Source organism: Gobius niger, assembly GCF_951799975.1.
Source record: "Gobius niger genome assembly, chromosome: 12".
Lineage (NCBI taxonomy): Eukaryota > Metazoa > Chordata > Actinopteri > Gobiiformes > Gobiidae > Gobius > Gobius niger.
The window spans coordinates 17,755,279-17,773,647 of NC_136863.1; the positions used below are offsets into that span (position 1 = coordinate 17,755,279).

Below are 18,369 nucleotides of genomic sequence, written 5' to 3' on the forward strand. Positions count from 1 at the left end.
GATGATGAATACCTGACAAATGCTTAGTAGAGCACAGTTGTTGAGTTTTACAAAAGACGGCTTTAAACCGCAAAGATGTCAATGAATGGCCGGTATAACATCTTCTATTTCCAGACTTTTCCCAGACTTATTTGCCGATCTAACTTCCGACACGGCTAACCACACGCAAAAACAAACAGCCTCTATCTTTGACCGGAGAGATGACCACAGTGGCAGCAGCGCTCTGTTGATCCCAATGCGGGGACCTTTGACCCCATTTTTCCCCCTCCATCTGACAGGTCATTAAGGCCCAGACCGAGCACTATCCATCACCTAACAACAGATTAACATCGATTCACATTATTGCTCCCTCTCAGATACTTATTTAACACTGTTTAGCCGATGATTTATGACGTTTTTTTATGAGAAAGTGTTAATTGCTTTAACGGACAGACATAAATTCTACTGTACATGCGAAATAATACAAAGTTCCTGTTACTACAAAAGCAGATTTAAAAAAAAACTAACCTAAACAAAACAGCAGCATAAGGAAGTGAGGAAGTCAAAACAATGACCTCTGTGTATCAGTAAATCGCAAACTGGAGCCGTTACTAAAATTAACTATGTTTGAAATAGGCTTTTATAAATATGGGCGAAATGAAAAGGAAAAGCAATATGATTTAGATAAGTGTGAAAAATAATTGATGAGTTGCATGAAATATGGAAGCAGATATAAAATGATATGCAGTGTTGGTAACGTATTACAAAAGTAGCGAGTTACACAAATGTATTACTTTTTTCAGGAACTAAGCAAAAAAACATATTACTTACACAAAATACAGGAATATATTAGTCATTACATTTCAAGTAACTCAAGTAACAAGAGCATTTAAATGAATGAACAAAAAAAACTCCTCCCAAATAAAATGCTTCACCAAATGTGTTTAAGATCTGCAGTCTGTAGTTAATGACCTCAAAAGAAAACACAAGAGAATGGGGAAAGTGAAAGAAAAGGAAATCTCTGAAATCACTTTTGCTCCTTGGCATTATTACTGTATAAGTAAGTAAGTGTTTTATTTGTCATTGTGCAAGCGTACAACGAAATAGTGGTTCAGGTGTTAGTCCTGAGCTGCTGCACCTGAGCCAAATGTTGAGTTTATATTTTGCCAAAAGTAACTCAAAAGTAACTCAAAGTAGTGTCATTTTTGAAACAGTAATATGTAATACAAACATATTACATTTTTAGAGTTGTAATCACTAATATAGAATACATTTTTAAGTAACTTCCCAACACTGATGAAAAGGCTTGTTTTACAGCTAAGTTAACTTGAGTGGACAAATTTACTCTGTATTTACACATTTTCCTTTTTAGAAAGATTCCCCAACCACATGCCGTCAGGGAAGAGTCAGCCGTGTTCACCACTATCCTCACACTCATAGATGCCTAAGTGTGAAGCAGCGATTTCCAAACCAATCGACGAAGACTGATGTGGAAGAGTGAATTAGTCTGGAGTCTAATCGGGCTCATAAAATCCGTCTCCTATTTAAGTTCTCATTTTTTCCTTTATCTTCAATAATCCTTGTGCCTTGAGTCAACTTAAGGAAAGGAAGACCAGAAATTAATGGAGCAGCTTTATCACATAATATTGCTGCTCTCGGTACACACACTTAAAATGTATTAAACCTTTTCCAAACTTAGCCCCGTGCACAAATCACACACCGCTCAAGACAGGCTGGGTTTATTGTTTCAGCCTCACTGGTCCCATCTATTTGAAACTAAATCTAAGAAAACAAGGTCAAACATAGCAGCTGTTATCTATGGACTGCAGCTCCAGTCCAACTTCAAAACAAGACGAACACAGCCGAGTTGTTAGGAGCTGAAAGGCCTCCAATCTCTGACGTTCTCAGGCCTGTAACTAAATACATTTGTAGCATAATGGGGCATGGCAGGTCGTTGTGAGCCTGTGATTTAGAGAGCGAGACAGAGAATTATCCGAATTTTATTTGAAGCATGTTGCTATTAAAATATTTGAAAATATATCAGCGCACGGACTTGTACCTTGAGAAAAAAAGCTGGACAAAGATATCTACAGAGATACATGGTCATGACAGGTTTATAGGATCCCCTGGAGTGAAAGAGTGCTTTATCATTGCAGCCCTGCTGTGGGGGGAGCCACAGTCCAACACCTCCACAAGTGTGTGCGTGTGTGAGACTGTGACCCAGCGCTGAGCTTTTAGGCCCAGACTCCATCAATAACTAAGTGGCTTCACCTTGTGCAGTGAAATACGCTCGTGCACATTCCTACAGATATATAGGCATCAGTGACAGTGTTACTCTGTGGGAGGACCGTGTACCCATAAGAAGCTAAAGCCTTCGGAGGAAATCAGAAACGTATGTGCGCCACCACGGTGGTCCACTGAGGAGGACAATTCAGTCAGTCCCCTCAGAACTGCTATATCAAACTTAGGTTTTTACTTCAGCATCTACTAGCTGGCAACAAGGACAACTTTGAGCAAAGCAAAGGCCCTAAGAGCAGAGAGGAAACTCTTACTGATGGCTCTTCCACTACAGTGACGTCTGTCTGTTTAGGAGGTTTAACAAAGGATAACGTCGCAACAATTGTTATGTTTCCTGAAGTTTGGGTTTGTGTTCTGAAATTTTACCTTAACCTGAGCACTTTACCCCAGTTTGGCTTTACCAAAATCTAAAAGCTTCTTGAAAAAAAGCACCAAAAAAAAAAAAACATTAAAAAATAAGCAACAAAAACGTGACAAAAAAGCATTTAAAAAATGACAAGAAAGCAATAGAAAAAGTGGCAAAAATGTGACAAAGCAACAAAAAAGCCACAAATGAGCAGCAAAAAAAGTGACAACAACATGGCAACAATGCAAGGAAAAAGAGCATCAGCTTTTATCAGTTTTGTAGGTCTTCAGCGTCTCAGCTTTCAAATGAGATGTTACACTGGCCAGTCAAGAAAACTTTTGGGTAAGGTCGGCCAAACTGGAGAAAATGCACTCGGTACAGGTGGGGGTTTAAGAGGTTAACTGTAAACATACAAATGGGCGGAAGTGGGAAGCGCTCTCCCCTCACGACAAGAAGATCCCGTTTGATTCTCAGGCCGAGTGAAGTCTTTCTGTGTGGAGTTTCCGTGTTCTCTCTCAAACTCCAGTTTCCTGTACCACTAAAAACATGTACAAAAGGTTCCTGTCTGATGCAGGGCTTCTCTGAAAGAAGAGATCCTGAAATCCAAGTTAACTAAATAAAGTGAAATAAGAAAAAAAGTAATATTACTCCATGTTTGCATCTTACACTGAAGTTCTCGTACAAAGCTTACATTGTCTGCTGTTGGCCACATTTCCTAGAGCCAGGTGGACACATGCATAATGAAGATACTCATCATTTGTGATAAGTGCCTGAAAAGGGAGAGTTAACCGGGGCATGTGGCTTATTTAAGAGCCTATAAATGATGCTGACCCCTGGACTCTGCTGCCCTTTGACGTTTTAGAGATGTGAGGTGAACAGGAGTGATTCACCGCTCAGGACACACTCTCTGAGAGACCAGCAGTGCAGTCTGTCATGCTAAGCCCAGCTAAGGAAAGGTGAAGCCTGTTATTTATCAGCGTCATGAGGTTTCACCGCAGTAAAAATGTGCAGAGATAGAAACCACAGAAGACTAACGGTGCAACAATATTTCAAACTTTGAATCAGAATTGCTTTTGAGAAAGAGCAAAAATTCGCATACACGGATCTCTTATTATCTGTGTGTGTGTGTGTTTTTATTCATAAATCCCGATTGCACGAGTTGAATTAATTGAGACTGAATTAATTTGAACATATTGTCAGCATTCTGTATTTATTCTTTTTACTTATTATGGCATTCTTTTTTTTCTTATGTATCAAATGTACCTTTTATGCTTGACTCCAAATCAATGCACAAGAATATCAATGTGCTTATAGTGTTTTGTTCCTGAGCAAATGAGAATGAACTCCATTTTCATATTTCGGATAATTATTCAAGTTATCCGTGTACTCTCTGCACTTGTAGTGACTTAAGTATTTAACAGGGCCGGCAGAGCAGCTGCACATCATCAGTATGGGATGGAAGAGTACACTCAGAGTGCCAGGATTGCACTCAGCTCGCGTCTGCAGCCTATAATGCAACTTCCCACTAGATTTACTGGGATGTCTTCTGAGGCAAAGAGGTATAATGTGACACAACGCGGCCCCATAACCTCCAGGACAGTCAACAATGTTTAGGAGAGAGACCCATTTAGCCAGAGGATCGGCAGATATATCGCTTTCCTTTCAAAATTTCAATAAAGCAGTCCAGTAAATCAGAGTCTAATTTATTTGTAACTTTTACTGCAAAGACCTGTATCCTATAGACAAAACCTTGAATGGTAGAATTTGTGCTTCAGTGAATGTTTCTGTATTTTTAATCAAAGTGCAAAAACTACAACCACCACTTACTTTGTATACACCAATATAAAACTGCAGTAAAATGTGACTGTTGTATGGGTTTTCCCAAGGCGCCCAGTTTCTGCACAGAAAAAAATAAGGTGTGTTACGGGGGACACAATGATGGAATGTGAATGTCAGCGCTCTTTTTATTTACTCTCCATAAAAAAACACTGAACAGTAATTAACAGAAGGTATCCTCCCCAGCCAGAGGGTAATTGACTGTTTCAAACCACCGTCACTCCATAACCCCCCGATGTGAAGAGAAAACGTCCCGTGTCCCATGTGTGTGTTTGGATGTGCCCGCCGTATTAAAGCTGCTCTATATTCCGCCCCTCCTCCTGCCCATCCTCCCACCGCGGATAGGGGTCAGCAGCAGTGGGCACAGCCAGTCAAACGCGTCAGATTTCTTTACGAGCGCATTAACATTCAGCCAGATTCATTAACGGTAAGTGTCCTTAGTTGGACCGAGCGGGGGAACCGGAGTTTGTGTTGAAATCGTGAAAGACGTGAGTGAAATAGGAAACTGGGCACACGAGCTAGGTTAACTCTTTACTCTGGTCATTTGAGCCTTTGTTTTATTTATTTACCGTTGCTTTTCCTCTTTTTTAACAACACTGTCATCAGGGTTTGTACAGATTTTCACTTCTCAACTTCTCCCTGATCCTTAACCAACCGAGTAACACCGTCACCAATTGAAATTATTATCCACATTTATTGATTAAGGCCCCTGATGTTCCTCACTGTCTCTGTCACATTCTCTCTGGGAACATAAAGTTAACGAGAGGCTGTTACCCACATGATTAGACAGCACAATATGGTCAAGGCCAGACTTTGTTAATTGAGAGCTTTATTACATGTTAATAGGTTGGACTCTGAACACTTGGGTCACAACAACAAACAGATGCAGCACAAACAACACCATGTTTACAAATGGTGGCTCCGTGATAAGAGCTCCTCTGAGACTAACTGCTCAGACAATCAAGTTAATTAATGTTAATTGCCGTGTTAATCGTAAGAGGGTCTGTGACAAACAGCGCTTGGCCCTTGCTGTTTATCTGGCTGTATGCCACAAATAACTAAATAAATCAGTTACTAACACGTCCCGGACGACGAGGAAGAGGCTGTTGTTTTCAAAGGCATGTTTTTTAATTCAACAAATTTAGATTTAAAAATGCATTTATGGGGAAAGTGGCATGTGAATATTTCAAACCCTCTTTTTTAGTTTCTTATATGACAGTGGTTCCCAAAGCAGGGTCTGGGGCTCTTTAGGGAGCATCACAGGGGGGCCCCCAGAGCTTGCCTACAAAACAAGTACATGTAATGTACAAGTATTTGCTCAAATCTACAACTTAAAACCAGTATTTACCCTATAGTCATTGCTAATTGGTAATTCCTTTCAATCAAGTATTTATTCAAAGTAATTTTTATTGGCGCTGCTGTGATACATACATTTATCTGCATTTTCAAAACTTTTTGATGCTCTTGTTTCTACAACAAACACGCTAATATGATCTAATAAACACCAATTCAAATTGCAATGAGTAACAATGTTAATACAACTCTTGAACACATGAATAAAAACAAGGCGTATGAAGAAATAATCTCAATAATGAAATTGTCGGTGAAGTGAGAGGTGGGACTATACCATTGACGTGTTGTGTCTCAGAGAGAGTTTTCAGTCTTCTTTCTTTTGGAAAGCTGCAGCCTCTCTTTGCGGAGGAACTCTTCGATTTTGGAGATCTGCGTCCTCAAGGACGACTGTTTGTCTTCAGTATCCTGGGAGCAACTCGGCTCCCAGTCAGACTCAGGGCTTCCACGGGCATCGGGGGAGAGGGTCCTGAAAAAAATGGAAAAAGAACTTAAGTCAGCACAAATTTCAATAAAACTAAGTGGGTTACAAAACGTTTCTGTTCTCTTTATACAAAGCAATGCCCAAACTGAAAAGCGATGCACGCACCTCTTTCGATCCTCAGATTTGCTGATTGTATCGGAAGAGGTAGACTCCAATGAGGAAGCGTCAGCCTGAGACACTCTGCTCTTCTGTAGACCGATGACAGAAATGTATTTTTACAGTACACAGATAAATAAATATTAACTTACAAAGGATGAACAGATGACACAGTTTCAAGCAACATATATATACATAAACATTTGAACTCTGCATGGTTCTCCCAGCATATACCAATATAAATCAAGCTTTTCCCTACAGTTTTTTTTTCAGACTGTTTAGCATTTTATCTTCCTCAATTGCTGGCACCTGGTTTCCATTACACTCACAGCGACATTTTGTGGTGATGGTGACAAAAGGCCAGGCAAGTGAAACAGAAGTGAACCAGAGTGCAGCCGCTCTGGACGTGTAGCGAACAGGGGACAGATGATGAAGTGAGAGAGCACACAGATGGATAAGACGGAGTGAGTGAGAGAGGAGCGAGAGGTACCCAGGCGTCATCGGACCCATTTGTCTGCACAGGTCATTCATTGTCTGGTCAGCTGTCTCCAGAACATGCACTGTATTAGCTCAGGAGGTATTAGCTATGATCATCATTCATCACATAATGTACACAAGGAATTCATGAAACTTTCTAAGATGTTGGCAAACTAAGCACATTGGCCTGTACAAATATTTGCTTACTTGTGTGTTTTAAACCTTTTGGAAGTCATTTTCAAGCATCTTATGAGAACTTGTCAGCTTTACATAAAAGTTCTACTCATATGGCTTAAGTGTAATTTTCCCCAGAGGGATCAACCAGCCACAGTTTTCAAGATGATGAAGATCAGGATCTGTGGCGCTGAAAATGACCTCAAACCAATTTCTTTGACAAAGACAATTCTTTAGCTAAACGGCTACTTAATGAGGAGGTGAATTACTGTATTTTCTCAGCCAAAAAATGCATAATGACGAAGAAAAAAACATTTGTAAGTTGCTCCGTAGTATAAGTCACACCAGCCTTGGCAACTCCCTGGGCAGCATGGACTTCACCGTTGACAAGCCTCTCCTAGAAGCAAGTTATTCAAGCACCCATTTGCAAACTCGTTCCTCTAGCTGTGGCCATCTAGCTTTTAGCCCGCCATTAGCTTTTTTGGTTTTCACTTCTTTGCGGTAAGAATAACCTCCGCTTTTGCCAGTCCCTCACTTTCTGCTGCCTGATTAGTTACCGTTTTCGGCTGCATATTTCACTACTTGGAGCTTGAAATCTGCAGAATATGACTTCTTTTTGTGGGTATTTGAGTTCAGAAGAGCAGATATTGATACACAAGCCTAAAGCGCCCTCTCATTGTGAAAATAACAAACATGTGAAATTATATATTTTGATATATAAGTCGCACCTGAGTATAAGTCGGACCTCCAGCCAAACTATGAAAAAAAAGTGCAACTTATAGTCCGTAAAATACAGTATTGTTGTTTTGCTATTTTTTATATTATACAGTATATTGAAAGTACATTGAATCAAATATTAGCAAACTTACCCTGAAGGTATAAACCTAGCTTTAAATCTTGGTAATGTTAAACATGAGATCCCTTATTTTATATGGAAGAGCCAATGTTTATTAAATGATTAAAGTTAAGCTTTTTTGATTCAATTTTAGTTTTTTCTTTTTTATATTTTAAACAAATAAATATAGATTTTACTAATATGATTTTAGAGACTTTTCAAAATGAATCATGTTTTTCGAGCGCAATTTAACCTCTTACCACCCACCTTAACTGAGCCCATTTTCTCCAGTTTGGCGTTACCCAAATGTAAAAGCTTCTCGACTAGAGCTTACAGCCTCATTTGAAAGCTAAGAAAAAACTGATGTTAACGGATCTTTATTCCTCGTGTTGTTGCCGTGTTGTCTTTTTCCTCACTTTTTTGTGTTCTTTTTCATTACATTTCTGTCACTTTTTTGTTGCACTTTCATTGTTTCATTTCACTGTTTAGTTGATTTGGGTAATGCCAAACTGGAGAAAATATGCCTGGTTCAGGTGGGAGTTCAGAGGTTAACAATTGAATAATTTCCACTTTATTCTATTTAAACAATAGGCTATTACTACTGTAGCTGAGAATTTGCAACTGATTAAAAAGCATCATGCTGATAATTGAATTTGACCATAGATTTAAACACGATGCACGACCTTATGCTAACAGGTGGTTCAGTAGCGCTACAGTAGAAATGCACAGATACAGTCTAAGCATGCTCTTGGACAGACCATTGGTGCTGCCGTTTCCCTGTGGGCTTCTCCGATAGCCTTCCACTCTGTGGGCTGGAATCTCCAGGAGGAAGCTGCAGTCGTCCCACAGACACTGGAGCCACTCAACAGGTCTGTCACCCTCGTAATCGTCAAGGGGACTAAGACGAATGAGGTGAGATGGCAACAAATCCAACCAACTTACAATGAATGATTATTTGCAATATGAATTGGTATGAGATGTACTTATGCTTTAGCTGCCTTGGAACAAACGTAATAAGTTCTACAAAATGATCCTATAGTAATAACTTAAGTAAATATTGCTCACCTTTGTTTTGTTTGCTTCTGAGGGATATAGGAAGTTTGGCAGAAGCCTGGCCAGTGCAGCCTTTAGTATTTGGTGGAGATATTTTGGACGTCTGTAACAAACATGTTTGTGTCAACTGCTTTGTATTAGACTGCAGTATAGTTTAATGATTGTGCCACTTACAGTGAGAAGACTGTTGAAAGCAGACACGTCAGACTTTTGTTTGTAAATCTGTGCTCTTCTCTGAGCAGAGTCCCATTCGAAAGATGACCTGTATGTCGTCTTCATGGGTGCAACAAATTCATTAATCATTTGTGCTTCTTTTTCTGTTGGACTCTTCAGGCATTCAGGAGGGTGACTCAGTTGTGATTTGCAAGAGTTCATCTTCAAATCACTTTCACTGGGCCAAGACATTGAATCTTTGGTCGTGCTATTTGACACTTTCAGACCACTCAAACATTCCTTCTGTGGCTCCATTTGTTGCTTGATATTCACTTGCTGATTCTCACTATTGTTTTCACTCTCATTTGTCAGATATTTACTCGTCTCACATGACGTTGTCACAGAACTGCTCAAGTTATTCTTTATCTCTGGGATTTCCGTCGGACTTTTAGGACATATTACATCTTCAGTTACTGGAGAGCATTCTTTCACACTGTTATCAATTGTGTCTTTCACGTGACCTGGAGTGTCAGGAGGGCTAACCACTTCTGTCTCCATTTGAATAGTCCCCTGAACACTGACACCGTCCAGCTGAGCAGCATCATTTTGGGGCTGACATAAACTTGACTTATTTAGAGTTTCAGGAAGTTCAGCGCTTGTGGATTCCTCTGACTCTGTCTCCGTCGTTTCTTCTGAATCATGACATGAACTTGGAGGTGCCTCAGCAGCAGGACTCTGGACAGGACTGTTACTGCTGGCTTCACTCTCGCAGGAAAACACTTCCTGTCTTGGTATCTCTTGAATGGGCGGTGCTGAGACAACTTCTTCATCTACACAAGATGTGCCTTCCAAAGCACTTGCAGTTTTAAAGTGACTAACTTGTGTGTTGTTCCATGCAACTTTAGACGTATGCGGTTGATTTTCATCCACAGTTGTCTGTGACTGTACCTCTGCATCAAGTGAACCCCTATCTTCAACGCTTCTGTGTTCTTTATCTACATTTTCTGTAACAAACATTGTTCTATCCATGGTATCATCACTAGTACCAACTATTTCTTCATCTTCATCACTGTCCTGAGCTCTATCTTCAATAGATACATTTTCTGACTCTACAGCAAGGTTTTCTGTGGCATCATCACAATTATTTAGAGCGTGTTCATCACTCTTATCTTTTTCTATGAAGTCATTTCTTATAACACCATTGTGTTTTATACATTCTTCGATTGACTCTGCTGTTTGAAACCCATTTTCCAGGTTGCACTTTGCAAAATCTAACTCTTTGGTTGTTGTGACAGAGGAACTCGTATGTGGACTGCTTTCCATCACACTCCTCAGTGCAGCCTCAGCAGAGACAGACTTTGAGATTAGTTCAGAAGCATCTTCATTCATATTTGAGTTGTCTCTGAAAACAGTTACAGACACACCAGTGTGAGGTTGACCAGCAACGTTTGGTTTGAAGAGGATTTCACTCATAGTTCCACCATTATGTTCAGCTTGTCCTACAACACACAACACAGCAATTAAGCATAAAGATTTGCTGTGTTCTAGTTTACTGTATTACCGTCTGGCTGACCTCCCATGGCTATTACGGCCAAGTCTTTGGGGTCATCTGAGTCTTTGGCCCTATCCAGGTCATCCACAGCGTTAGACAGTTCACCATTTGATAAAGTTCCACTGAAAGACCTGTCTCCTTGGCTGCCTCCCCCGAGAGTGGAATTGGACTGGAAAACGCTGAGGTCCAAATCTTTTATTTTTAACTGCACATAGACCAAAACAAATCAATGCAAATGCAGTTTCATAGTTTTTAACTCCAGTCGCTTCAGGGATAGCAGTGTTTTGTACCTTCAGTTCATTAATCTGTTTTTCCTGCTCTTCAGCCTTTGAGAATAGCTCAGTGTGTTCCTGGTGAAGCTTTTCATAAGCCTCTTTGACTGTCACAAGTTCCTGTTGCTCATTCTTCATCTGATTCAGAGATTCTGCCCTCTGTACAAAAGTTCAAAAGTAGTAATGACAAAATATTTTTGACAAATAAAGTACAAAAACACAGTATCTACCTCTTTGTCCCAGTTGTTTTTGGAAACAGTGTACTCCTCCATCAGTTGTTTTATTTTCTCTTCCACTGATTTCTCTTTCCTCTGCATTGCCTTGTGATCTTGCTCAAGGCTCTGCAGTAAAATTAATTACCCGTACAACTTTAATGCAATACTAAATTTTTATGTGTTTATTTAACATGAACTGCAGGTTTTGAACACAATGAGAATCCTCTTGCTAACACAAATCAGCTGTGTCATTTCAATAATGATTTTAATAAATGAATGGAGGAACTGGAATCCAAAGCCATATCCAGTAAAAGCACAGAACAATAAATGCTTAGCCAATAAATTGGAAAACTACTCAGACTCATTTGGGTGTTGAGTGAAGCATATTTACTTACACAATGTGATATACTGCTGTACATTATATTAACAAACGAATGATGCGGTTTTGTCGCCCCAAATACTAAACTAAATCCAGGCAAATTCTGTGAATATTCAGCATTTAAGATAAAAAAAATACTGACTGTAGATTTGTGACAGGGCCTAAGTTTATTCATATTAGCCGGGGTTTGAACCACCTTCCTTCTGGTAATAAGACTCAACCATCACGGTCGCCCAAACCAATTAACAGATTTTTAAGTTACCAAGCATTTAGGCTGTACTGGCAAAAATGTGCAAATCTCAGTCAGATGGAAGGCTTCATTGATTTCGCAACATGTTGTGACTTCTTGCAATAACAATGTTTTGACAATACACGGTATTGCACAGCCCAAAAGTGAGCATCAAATGGATGTTGAATGTTTAAGTCTGAATGCGTACAGCAAGCGCTCACCTGGTACCGCTGTCCTTGAGTCTGTAAGTTCAGCTCAAGTCGACTCGCAGCCTCTGTCTGGTTTGACAACAACTGATGAGCCAACAGCAAAGACCCTAACACCTCCTGAAGTCCAGAGAAATGTACATTAGCTGAAGTCTTTGGTTAGCCCATTAACCTAAAGCACAATGGACAATGCCAACCTGTTTTTCTTCTTGTAGAGCTACGTTTTCATCCTTGAATTTCCTGTTCATTTCATATTCCTATGCATACAAAAAGCAAGTAAATACACTTCAAGTTACAGAGCAACGTTAAAAATGTCCCATTTCCCGTTACCATGTTCAGCATTTGATGCAGCTGCTTTAGTGTTTGCTCTTTTATTGAAGGAGTATCTGCTGTTTTGTCATGGTTGACAAAGGACGTCTTGGCCTTGACCAGCTTGTTTCTGAGCTCTTCTATTTCCTGAGCGCACACAGGTATTGGAAAAGTACACATTTCCACAAGAGAATTAGTCCTATGACCTTAAAATGTTTACATACTGTACCTTATTTAGAGATTCAACAGTGGCCTCTTGTTTTTCATTTATAGATATGAGTTTTTTATTGAGCTTCATTGCTTCATTAGCTGCAAATGATCACATTTAATTAGCCTCCTTGAGCACACTTTTTCTGTGAAGTTCAGCCTCAAACTGATAAAACTGTAACTATGGGTTACCATTTTGCTCCAGTTTTTGATGAGACTGTTTGATCATTGCACACTGCCTGGACAGAGCATTGAATCTTTTCTCTACTTCTCTCAATTGGTTTAAGTGGCTGTCTTTTGATCGACTCTGCAAGACTTGTTTCTGTTCCTGTGGATAGAGAAGATGAAAGTTAAATGAAAAAAACAACAACAAAAAAACAAAGAAGAGAGAAAATGCTGCGGAAAAAGAGTGTTTGAAGCTGGAAAAAATATCTGCATGTAGTTGGTTAATTTACTCAGAACTAACTTTGCAAACTGCCATTACAGTTTCATTGCCTGTAACAAGCATAGTGGAATCTTCTTTCTATTGCCCACTCCCTTAGCACTCTACAAAACGCTTATCACACCAATGAGCAACTGTTATGAAAAAGGTTAAACTGAGCGAGGCCTAGTTATAAAATATTTTAATAGATATTTTCTCCGCTGTGCTGGCGGTTCAAAGTGTCACACACTCCCTATCCGTTACTCTTGATGAGCTCTTTACCTCAAAAGCTATTCCTCCTTAGCACCATTCACTCAGCCTCCTCTTTTAATTCTTCCCACTCCCACCAATCTTATTTCAACATTTTGTATAAGCAAAAATCACATACTTACCAGATCGCTTAATTTCTTTTCCAAGTTGTACTTCAGTAACTGTCAAGAAGCGGTTCAATTTAACATTTGTGTCAAAACAGGAGCTAGATATAAAACTGAACAAGTGCATTGAAAATGAAAAGTTTTTTTTTTTTTTAAAGGCACATTTCATAACATTTTGGATTATACTGCAATGCGTATTATAATTGAAGGCCATGTTATAATAAAGCCTTTTTAATTGTTTTTTTTTTTTTTAAATCTAAATCTCATATTTGGTTGCCTTTATTTAACATCTCCATTGTGTTTTTTTACTGGGTAAAATGTTACACATGGTTTTAGTGATAGTGATTACATTACAGAACATTGAGATCATCATACAGTAATTACAATAAACAAATATCTAAACTAACTGCTGCTGCTGTTTAATATCCATACAGCTGACCTTTTACTTTGACCCTTTTCTTTGCACTTCTATGTCAGATTTGTCTAAATTGTTCAAATGAAAACATGAATGTAGGATTAATTAACTATCTGAAGCCTCCCTTTGTCCAGTGCCTTGCAGATACGATATCAAAAACAGTTTCTATTGTCTCCGAGACACGCTGGGCTGTTAAAATGCACCAGAGCGTGCTGTGAGCTCTAAATCACCTCTGTGGCGTCAAGAGGAAACCAGACTGGACCAGGTCCTGTGTGCACTATAGGCCTTTACTCTGTCTAAGCTATATTGTGAATGTGAGTGTCAAACAAGCATTTCAATGATTTCTGGGACACAATACCTGCAAAGACTTCAGCTCCTCCTTCAAGTAATGGATGTTTTTGTCTTTCTGCTCGGCACTGACCTGGTATCTGCTCTGAATCAGCATTGTAATATTGTTTATATAGGTTACCATGAACCCACTTTTATGGGCTTGAATCAATAAAAAAGTGATAAAGACATGGCAGTTTGATGTGTTTTAGTATTATTTGCTTGTTTTTCATACCTTCTCTTCTTCAAGATTTCTTATTTTGGCCTGAAACTTTAACATTTTGCAATGATTAAGTGTTCAGAGCTGTGGTTATGACCAATATGACCCATGACAAATACCTGTTTGTTGACCTCAGAGAGTGACTCTGTGTGATGATTCTTGGTGGTTTCTATTTGTTGTTGTAAAGATTCCTGTATCATGGAAATAATAAATAACCATATATTGGCGGTAATATCTACGCACATAAAGCACTGTACCTTCTCACTCTCCGACTCCTGCTTCTCCAGCTCCAGTTTACTAATCTGGTCCTCATGACGTTCCTCTGTGTCCTGAGCAAATGCAGAGTAAATCCATCCATGCGACATATACAGCACAAAATTCAAGACCACAAAACACACTTTTTTCATAGTTTGGCTTGGGGTGCGACTTCTACTCAGGTGACACTTATATATGTTTTTCCCCTCTTCATTATGCATTTTTTGGCTGGTGTGACTTAAACTCAGGTGCGACTTATGTATATTTTTTTCTTCTTCATTGTGCGTTTTTTGGCTGGTGCAACATATACTCAAGTGCGACTTATATATGTTTTTTCTTCTTCATTACACATTTTTTTGGCTGGCGCGACTTATACTCAGGCGCGACTTATAGTTCGGTAAATACGATGCATAACAGTGACGTAATGCATGGCTCTAAATATTGCACTGTGTATCAGGAGCATGTGTTGAAGGTGGCCAGGGGTAACCACCTCTCAGGCAGTACAGTTTGAACACATTTTACTTTCTTATAATATATCACACAACAATAGTAAATATGGGGAAATGGACATAATAACAAATGCATGTAATCAAATCAGATGCAGAAGTGTTCAGTTATTCCTCTGCTTAATGAAAGTTTGAGCATAACTAAGTACCGCAAATGAAAAAGCCTGGACATGACCCTGCTTTTCTAACTTTTAAAAGCTATTCAATCTACTAAATTGTGCATCCAAACACCCAATGGGACTTTTCCTCGAACTGCAAACTGCAGTAAGTTTGTCTGGTTCATTACTGCGCATCGTGAGGCACCCAATAAGGAACATTAGAAGGGAGGTGATATTTGGAGAAAGCCATCCTTATCCTCCCTCGGCTCCAGAGACGCCAGGTAAAAGTCAATTGCTCTCTATATCCAGGAGACTTTTTTATGTGGACGTGGGAGCGGCTTTACCCACTAAGATGATTTTATAACTTCCTATTAAACTATGCTACCAGTGGCTGTGCACTTATAAAAGAAGACCATAAAATGATGCTTTTAGTTTTTCATCAAGGAATAATTACTGAGTGGAAGACGATGAGCACAAATGTGTCGTTACGTTACGTCAATTTAAACAAAAACAAGGTTGTTAATGTGAGTTGATATTGGATTTTGGTTTGATTGGATTCATAGTTCACATAAAATAAAAATAAATTACAAATCTGAATGAAACTAAATGATGTGTTGTCATAAATTAAATTAAAACTAAAATGTATCCAGCACCTCCTGCATATAGCAATATTCTGTCACTGAGTCTATGGTATTACTGTATTTAAACAGTAATAATATTACAAACACGCACTCACACTCACACACAAACACAGTCAGGAATGTGACCTGCTCAGGAATGTCCGGCACATCACCACATCCTTTTGAATCTCAGACTTCACCCAAGGAAAGAGAGCCTGAGGAGCATCAAACTGATTTAACAGCAAACGTTTGTGTCCCGCTTAACAGGACAATAACTATAAAAATCAAATTACAACCAACGGCCAACATCCTATTTTTGCTCTTTTAACCTTTAAACACAAGCACCGTGTGTTGTTCAGCTGAAAGTACTTGCTGGAGGGCAGAAGGCAGGATTTATTTCTACTGCCTCCTCTACAAGCAAATTGCAAATGTATTTTGTACTTATTAGTCAAGGACCAAATGGCTTCTGTAAGCCTTATTTCTACCACTGAGGGAAGGGAAACAGGGCTGAATCATTTCTGATAAAGGAATAAAGTCAAAGCCTTAGTCTATAAACTTCTTTACAAGATATGTGAGCGAATCACTAACCATTTATAACCAGACTGTGTCAAAACTGCAAACTCTAATCTCTTGTGTCACTTACCCTTCGAATATGCAGCTCCTCTATCACCTCAAGCAAGTGTGTTTTAAACTGTAGAAACTGCAGTAGGATGTCTCCATCATTTTGTGATTGACTGTGATCAGTAAAAGACAGCTCTGTCCCACATTCAGGTCCTGCGGCCTAAACAAAACTGGGATTAGTTCAGCATTCATCTTTGATTAAAAACGTAATATTTTGAACATTAGCAAGTGGTTTAGCTGCTGCTGCAGTGCCACTGTGCCCGTGACTTTTCACTAGGGCTGAGCAATTAATTTAAATTTGATTGAAATCACAATCCCTACTTTGGTCAATCTCCATAATCATCACAGGACGTTATCATTGACAAGTTTACTGCATTTCTTTGGCAGAAGCAGCACCTAGTTTTGGAGTTTTGAAGAGACAAGACAAGACAAGATTTTTGTGCGTTTAATCTGTGGTTCCCAACCAGTGGTACAAGGACCCCTTGGGGTACTCTAAGGGGGTACTTGGAACTAATTCTGATTTAAAAAGAAAGTGAAACTGAATATTTTTTGAAAGGAAAAGCTATATTTTGCGGTAAAATGTACAGTTTTGGAAGTATTTTAGTTTTATTTTGAACACAATATTGTCTTTTTACTGAAAATAGTCCTGTCTCAACTCTTCACACACATCCATTGACAGTGCAGGACTTCAGTGGGAAGTCGGTTAATAAAGAAAATAATCATTTTGTTGAAAAGGTTAATAGAATAGACACCCTCTGCCCTCCTTCCAGCATATAATTAGCATCTCATCTGCATTTTTTTTTTAGCTAAACGACTTTATTAGAAATAATAGAGAGGTCCATTAAAGGCTCAGAATGTTTCTCAATCTCAATAATCACACTTAATGGCTTTGAAATGACCATGTGTTTTCCCCTCCCTTCGTTTCACACACAGAACCCAGCGCACAGAGGATAATACTTTGATAAGCCATATAGGTTCAAATGAACCACACCATTGACACTAATAGGGGTCAGAGCAATAACAATAAGGGGACAAATTGTGCTGTCACTGTTTTGAAAATGATCTTAGTTATTTAATTTGACCTGTGGTTGGTTCCCTTTAACTGACCTCTCAACACAAGCGAGACAGACTGAACACTGTAAATATGACAATATGACTATTTTAGTAGGAGTTCTCCACTCGCCACTGATCCCCTAATAGAACAGAGCCTTTTGTCCCATTTAACCTGGGCCGGAATCAATCATCTCAGAGAATTCAATGGCCCCTGCAAGAATGGCTACTATCATAAAATGACATTGTGACCTCAGGCTGAGAGGGTGCAGAGGGGTCCCAGTGAACACCAGGCACGAGGGCCTATGTGATAAAAAGAGAAACACCAGTTTTATGTGTTCTGCTATTCACCAGACAAGATGTTGTTAAAATGTATAATGTGCAAAATAATCTATTTCATTTTCATCTAATTATAATGGTAGTAAATTTGACTGCAGTTCTCAAATGATTTACAATAATACATATGGCCTAAAAGAGATTAACCTTGAAGTCTTGTATAAATTGTAGGTTAAGTGCGAACAATTCAAAACAACTTGCCTACAAAATCAAGGCAAGGCCACAAGTCTGAACATGGTTGGATTGGACACACATGAACAGGATTCTAGTTACGTGTTTTTCATTCAAATAGGTCCGCCATTTGCTAGTGCAATTTCATTTAATTAATTTAATGTTTTTTATGATGCAATAATAACGAATAAGACATTAATATACGTTTAGGTATTGCTAGCTAAAAACTAACGCTACATTATAGAAAACACTTGACACGATAAACTCAGACAAATGGCTTGGATTCACTCGATTGATCATACGAATTAGAAATCTAAAATAAGCTATATTTATGAAATGTGTTGAAATATTTCAACAGGACCACAAAAATACAATTATTTACCATGACTCTCCTTCAACTGTCGGGAAGACTTGGTCACACTATAATAGACACATGATGCGCCAATGTCGCCATCTAGCGGCTGCATTGGGGACCTGCAGGCTGCAGCTGCTCCTCTTCATGTCA

At 39.0% G+C, this 18,369-nt stretch overlaps 1 protein-coding gene across 1 annotated transcript; it reads right to left on the bottom strand.

Moving 5' to 3' along the window:
* Positions 1 to 6,031: 6,031 nt before the first annotated feature.
* ccdc73 (coiled-coil domain containing 73) lies at positions 6,032 to 18,279 on the bottom strand. The gene is made up of 20 exons (XM_079568468.1): positions 18,247 to 18,279; positions 16,330 to 16,467; positions 14,465 to 14,536; positions 14,327 to 14,398; positions 14,223 to 14,258; positions 14,019 to 14,093; positions 13,264 to 13,302; positions 12,643 to 12,778; positions 12,473 to 12,552; positions 12,265 to 12,390; positions 12,132 to 12,191; positions 11,950 to 12,054; positions 11,136 to 11,246; positions 10,924 to 11,064; positions 10,655 to 10,838; positions 9,103 to 10,580; positions 8,941 to 9,031; positions 8,634 to 8,773; positions 6,399 to 6,481; positions 6,032 to 6,278 (listed from the first exon to the last, which is right to left on the bottom strand). The coding sequence occupies exons 1-20, from the start codon at positions 18,247 to 18,249 to the stop codon at positions 6,104 to 6,106; spliced, it is 3,345 nt and encodes a 1,114-aa protein (XP_079424594.1). The 5' UTR covers positions 18,250 to 18,279; the 3' UTR covers positions 6,032 to 6,103.
* Positions 18,280 to 18,369: the final 90 nt, after the last annotated feature.